The following is a 6743-nucleotide window of genomic DNA, read 5'->3' on the forward strand; positions in this document are numbered from 1 at the left end:
CAGCTAGCCAGGCATATGGGGGCCTGGAGGCTCCTGCAGCTAAGCGGGCACAATGCACACAGAGAAAGCAGCCGTCTTCTCCAGCAAAGTCTTGCAGAGCTTCTTCGAGGCGCAGGGCTGATGCCCTGGACACAGAAGATGTGGCCAGGAGACTGGTGGACATAGTGATGGAGGGACTAGAGACAGCGGCAACAACTCGCAGGGATGCTGCTGCCAGAGAAGCCTCGGTGGCTCTTGGGGGTGCCGCGATGTCTTTGCACTGCGGGAAGAGACTTGAAGAATCGCTGCCTCTTGCGTTACCTGCCCTTTGTAAAGCCAGCCAGGAAGGTGGTGTTCCCCAAAAGCAGCGTCTGGAAAGGCAAGTGCCCAGCGCTGAGGATCTCCAAGGAGGAACATCCTCCTGTGGCCTGCAGAAGCTCCTACGCTATGAGGCACTATCCAGAGGGGTTTCCGAGGAGCTGTGGCCCAGCAGCCCCTGCTTCGCAGAGGGACCAGCCAGCTCTGCCAGAGCCATCGCTCACAGCTCCCACCAGGCAATGGCCCCACTGGAGTCTACGGCCCCTTCGTGGCCTCAGCCTGCTGCCCTTTCTCACAACATCCTCGCAGAGCTCTGCCTGGAAATGAGCGCCGAGAGCCAGACCCCTGCTCCACACAGCCGCGTATATCCTGCCGCAGCGCTGCTGGACGCACTCCTGGCGCTCGTGCCTGCAGCGTTGAGCCCTTGTGAGGACACGAGTGCTGCCCATGGCCGGGAGCTGAGCCAAGCAGTGCAGCCAAGTTCGCGGGGCAGTGGCTATGGGCCGGTGCCACTACGATGGCAACCTGCATGGCACCCCTCCAAGCAGAAGCCTTGGGGAATCATCTGTTGCCTTCGAGGAGCACCGCAGCGCATACACAGCGACAACCCCGCCAAGTATCTGTCGGTGCTCTCAATCAAAACGGAGCCACTGGAAGAGCTCGAGAGGAGCTGCCTGGCACGCACCGGACACAACCTGGCGCAGCTGCGAGAAGCCTGCCTCGAAAGGAAGGAGCAATGGCCAAAGCAGAGCGAGGACCAGGAGCCGGAGGCCACGGGGAAACGTTTCTCCCTCACAGCATCCGGACGCCTCAATGCTCGACGCAAGGAGGTGAGTGCAAAGGCATGCGCCAGGGCAGGTGGAAACTCTTCTTTTTCTGAGCTCAGCCACCATGCCCCGCTGCAACAGCCACATTCTCCTGGGGCTGGCACGGTCATGGGGGGCATTTGCAGTAGGGAAAGTCAGCTCCCGTCACCAATTCTCCTCTCTCCCTTCAGCTCTGCGCCAGAAATTCCTTCCACAACCTGTGGCAACCGGAGGTGACGCGAGTGGAGCTCCTCAAGGACACGAGGTGCAAGTGGGAGGTGCTGGAGCGGCTCTACACCCATGCCGCCAAGAGAGAGCGTGAGACCGGAGCCAGGAAGAGAGTGCAGGGAGCATGGCCAGAGGAGCCAGAGGAGTGTTGGGAGCAGGAAGAGGAGGATGACGAAGAGCCTTCGCAATGGCAACAAAAGGAGAAGAAGAGCACCGTGTGCATGAGCTGGGTCACACCGAGCCTTAGGAGCGTATTGGGCGACAGGCCAACATGCCGCACAGAGCTGCCTGGCTCCAACAGCATCAACGAACGAGACGATGCTGGAGAGGCCAGCGGTCACCTGCAGAGTTCGCCTTCCTCCCCAGCACTGCTGCAGGAAGTCGAGGCCAGAGCACCTCTTTTGGCTGAACACTTGCCTCAGGTGCAGGACAGCATGCCTCTTGTCCCATCGGACGCTACCGGGACAAAAGATGAGACCGAAAATGGTGCTCTTGCTGCATCCATTGCAACAGAGCAGGAGCCGGAGGATTCTCCTTTGGTTGAAAGCCCTGGTGCTCACAGAAAAACCCTGCCTCTCGAAACACCAGTGCCCACAGACATTGCATCAGAGAGCTCTGCCTTGCCTGCAGGACCTCCTCCACAGGTGAGCAAGACGCTTGTCATCAGCACCCACCACCCAAGGGGGCTGCCATGGGAGCAGTGCTGGGCTGTTACAGGGTGGCTCTGGAGAGGTCCCCCTGCCCGTGATCGGCAGCGGACACCCCTATCCCTTTAGCCTCTGGCCTGTGTGCCATGGGCAAGACGCCTGCTGCTTTGTGTTTGCAGGCACAGCTGCCGTGCGCAGCACACCCTGTGCTGAGTGCAGCCCTGAGGCATGGATGTGGAGTCAGGAGGAAAGGGGCAGCCAAAGAAGAGCACCCACCCAACCCGGCTCCCTCCAGCGCCTCCTGTGCAGCGTGGCACCTGCCACAGCCCTGCAGCTACAGCACCAACACCAGCCTTTTCCCTTGCACAGGCAGCTGCACGGCCCTCCCCTTGCCACTGGCGCATATTCACAGCACACAGCCATGCCAAACCCTTCTCCCTGCACAGCCTGGGGCAGCAGGACCCTGAGCATTAGGGTCCCATAGCACACACCTCTGGGTCTTTTCTCTCCCCATGCAGCCAAAGGAGCAGGAGAAGACATCATCCTCCCTTGAGAACACGGCAGACCTAGAGGCAGGTATGTACTCAACTGCAGAGCCATTCTGGGCATGGTGAGCCCGTCCCGACACAGCGGTGGGTCCTGAGGCTGGCAGCAGGATGCTCTCGGGGACCGTCTGCTCCCAGGCCAGGAGTCCCTGGGCAAGCCCTTGGTGGTGGGGGCAGGCACCTGGTGCTTGCCCAGACCCTTGCCCACGGCTCTGCTTGCTCCCGCATGCTGCAGCTCCCACCAGACGGCCCTCGCCCCTCAGGACAGCGCTGCGAGCTCTGCGCAGAGCTTTCTGCTGCTGCATGTCAGTTCAGCGAGTGGAAGAGCACAACGGTGCAGCTGCCAGGCAGGTCCCCTGAGACGGGGGATGGAGGCCACCAAAGAGCCACAGCGACAGACACTCTGTCATGGCTGCTTCAGCAACGCTGCTCCATCGCGTCCCGCACAGCATGTCCTCCATCAATAAAACCCTTGTGTGCCCTTTAGCCTGTGTTTCTGTGAGGAGAAAAACCTGTTGTCCACCCCCCACCCCCTTTGTCTATTTTTAAATGGCCATCTTCCCCCATGTCCTTGAGGCGGGCCCTGCACCTCCTGCACGTGCAGCGTGAGGAGGGAAGAGGCAGAGCACCAACACTGAGAACTGCTCATTCTAGAGCTGATGCCTTAAGGCCCAGCCCAGGCTGCAGCCAGACCACAGCCAAGGCCAGCTGCAGCCTGCTCGTAGTGCACCACCAATAGCAGCAGCATGGCAGATAACCCTCTCTGAGCGCCCCTCAAGAGACCCCTCCCAGCAACAGGGGTACAGGGCAACAGGGCTGAGAAATCGCCACGTGGGTTATCAGGGATTAAGCCATGGGGGCGGGAGCGGTGGCTCTTGGGCTGTAGCCGAAACACACAACTACAAACATGGGGATTGGAGGTCCCTGCTTGGAGGCCTCTGCTTCAAGCGGCACCTTTATTCTGCATAATAAGCCCTTCTTTTAGCTGGGAGAAGCATTCACTGTTCCATTTGGGAAACAAGCAGAGACCTGAGTAGAGCTGAAAGAATGAGGAGGCACCAGGCACATTTCTGTGTGGAAAGGTCTTATCTGCATCATTCCTTGCAGCATTGCATGTGGCAGTGGCCTAATTCCTATGGGAATTGTGGCAGCTGTGTCATTCCTTCCACAGTCCACATGGCAGTGGCATAATTCCTTTTGGAAAAGTGGCAGCTACGCCAATCCTCTTTCTCCGTGCAAGATAGGCCAGTGGAAGGGGTCTCCAATGAAAGCCAAGCGGCTTGGCCAGATGTTCTCTTGAGGACACGCTGCAGTACAGAAGACGTGCTCTCCAAACACATGAGAAACTCCTGGTCCCAACCCTGAGCCCACCTGCAGCTCGCAACCCTGGCACACACAGGGCAGAGGACAGACTATGTCACTTGCTAGGACGCCCATGATGCAATCACCTTGCTTCTAGGAGAAAGCCTGACCTTGCAGGGCCCCCTGCGGATGGCTCCGTGTGTGGGCTTCCCCTTGGTGACCACTAAGGTCCTGAAATAGGGGTGCGCTTGGTCACCACCACGTCATGGTCCTGGCACTCCCTCTGGTGACGGACAGGCCTTTGAAGAGTCACTGCCTCTTGCTTTACCTACCCTTAGTAAAGCCAACCAGGGTGATAGTGTTCCCTGAAAGCAGAATCTGGAAAGGCATGTGCCCAGCACTGAGAATCTCGAAGGGAGAACATCCTCCTGTGGCCTCCTGTGGCCTGCAGAATCTCATACGCTACGAGATACTATCCAGAGGGGTTTCTGAGTAGCTTGGGCTCAGCAGCCCGTGCTTCACAGAGGGACCAGACAGCTCTGCCAGACTCCTGTGTGGCTAACTACTCAAGATCACCTCCTTATCCTTCTCGTGCATACAGATGGCACACCGGATAAGTTTTTGCATATATATCCATACGTGGATTTCTTGCCTTTGCTACCCAACGGAGTGCTCTTATTGGGAACCTCATTTCACCCTTGTGCTTTCACTTCTCTATGCCAGCATGTCTCTGCTCTGAAGCAGGGCTGTTGCACACATGGTGTTCTTGGCTCTTTGTAACATGTTTCAGCATGACCAATCTGCGCTGTGTGCCACAACTCATGCTCTGCAGGCTAAATTCACACAAAAGCATGCAGCCTGGGGCATGATTAGGAGGCGATTGAGATGCAGAAGCTGTCACAGGAGTGTCATGTTGTTGGAATGCCTGAGAAGTGAGAGTCTCACTTGCATGACTGCAGGGCTACAATGGTAAGGCAGAAGTTCATCAGAAAGAAGAGCCCTGGGGAATATGGCATCAATTCAAACATGTGCCTCATGTGCAGGCAGTTCTGCCAGAGACCCCTGTGCCAGGGTTAGTCCTTCATGTGCCCACAACATCAGAGCAAAGGACAGTGCTCTCTGTCGACTCTGTGCTTTGTCCTTAGACTGACTATCCCTGGACTATTCTTATTGGCTGGAGGGTGCCTGAGACCGCAGCCAGACCAGGAAATCCTGGGTCGCAGCCATAGCAGAGCCCCTGATGGGAGAGAGGGGTTCAGCAGGAGCTGCCCAGAGGACCAGAGAGGCTTGTGGGGCTGCAGGAGCAGGGTTTCTCCCTCTGTGCAGGGACAGGGCCTGCAAGTTGCTGCAGCTGGGCTGGCCACAGCCTGATGGGTGAAATGTTTTGGTAAGAAAACAGGAGGGGATCAAGACAAGGCTGTATGCAATGCAACCCTCCTGGGAGGTTTGGGGGTTTCACCTGTCACATCAAATAACTTGAAACAGCCCCCTTGAGCTTTTACTCTCAGCATCAGGCTTCTTGGCCTCACTTGAGCTTCTCCAGCACCAGAGAGTAAAGTCATGGGCCTTTAAGAACACCATGACTTCATGTGGGCAACAAACCCCATTCCTCATGGTTCCTAATGTCTTACAGGTGCTCTTGGAAAACATGTCTGAGGAAATATGTCTGAGGTGTTTATTCCAATGACTTTCCCAATGGTACTCTTCTCTCCTGTTGTCTCTCAGTTGCCTGCCAAAGGAAAGGGAAATCCCAGGCATTCAATTTGGAGGAAAAGCCTAAGTCCCTTTCTTTCTTACTCTGAAGTGATATTTCCTGACCTGTGGCATCACAGAAAAGAAACAACAAAGATTAGGTCTGGCATCTGTTCTTTTCCAGTGCACAAAGGTCACTTCTCACCCTCTCTTCTACCCCTTCACTTGAGCCCTCCTGACAGCTCTCTTATGCTCCTAAGATAATCCTAGCAGGCCAGCACACCCGCAAATTGTGCTTTTGATCTGATGAGCTGAGCTAAACCACAACTGTACATGCCCTATCCCTGGGAGGCCTAGCAGGTACCTTTCCCCTTGAACCAAAGAGTGCCTTCTGATGTCTTTCCTAAGGACACAGTCGTGACAAATGCATTGCAAAACTAGAGCATGATGTTTTACAGCAAAGCCATGACAAGGTCGGTCAATGGCCAAATGAACCCTCAGGAAGGGATCTTTCACACCCTCTGCCCATAGAAGTGTCCTTTCCCACAAATCCATAGGGCATACGGATTATCTCAGGCAGTAGCACGTACCTCTTGCACCCACTTCTCTACTCTCATCTTTCTCCACTGGGGGCATGGCAGTAGTACTGCCCTTTATCTTGTCCTTTCTTGCCTTTTGTGAGCAAGGCCCATGAATGGCTAGGATCATGCTGAAAAAAGACATTATGGAGAAGTGTTGTGAGCACAGGGGGGCGTGCTGTCCTGTCCTCAGAAGATTCTGCAGCTGAAGGCAGTTCTGTAGGCTGTTGCCGTTAATGTTGTGGGCTCAAGTGACTGTGTTCACATGAAGAGAGAGCGAGATGACCCCCAGGTGGAACGTCCAGAGCTGCAAGATGTGCCGACTGGAATGCTACATCTGCCCAGGTACCAGCTCTCTCTTGATGTAGCAAGGAAAAGAGCAGGGTTCTTTAGAAACGGAGCCTCTAAGAGACACAGATACCCCCTCCTGGCAAATGTATTGAACACTTTCTGACACTCCCAGCTACTGCATGGGATCAAAAACTCTCAGAGATGCTTTGAACCTGTTGCGCAGAGGAAGCATCTCACCCACACAAGCACACAGCTACAAGGTTGCCTTGTCCATTCCTCCAAGTGTCTCACCTGCCATGAGTGGCTTCTCTTTCAGGTTTCTTGCTCTGTTCTTTTTGCATATTAGTATAAGCAATT

General features: G+C 55.6%; 1 protein-coding gene across 1 annotated transcript; it reads left to right on the forward strand.

The window, feature by feature from the left end:
- Positions 1–248: 248 nt before the first annotated feature.
- LOC148591171 (uncharacterized) lies at positions 249–2554 on the forward strand (the record flags this gene model as incomplete). Its single annotated transcript, XM_088538127.1, has 3 exons — positions 249–1127; positions 1295–1975; positions 2497–2554. Coding segments are annotated over exons 1-3 (1618 nt in total), but the record flags the coding sequence as incomplete, so codon positions are not given.
- Between the last annotated feature and the right edge of the window lie 4189 nt (positions 2555–6743).

The sequence above is a fragment of the Tinamus guttatus genome, unplaced genomic scaffold, assembly GCF_059628265.1.
Source record: "Tinamus guttatus ecotype Peru unplaced genomic scaffold, ASM5962826v1 Tinamus_guttatus_pri_ptg000927l, whole genome shotgun sequence".
NCBI lineage: Eukaryota > Metazoa > Chordata > Aves > Tinamiformes > Tinamidae > Tinamus > Tinamus guttatus.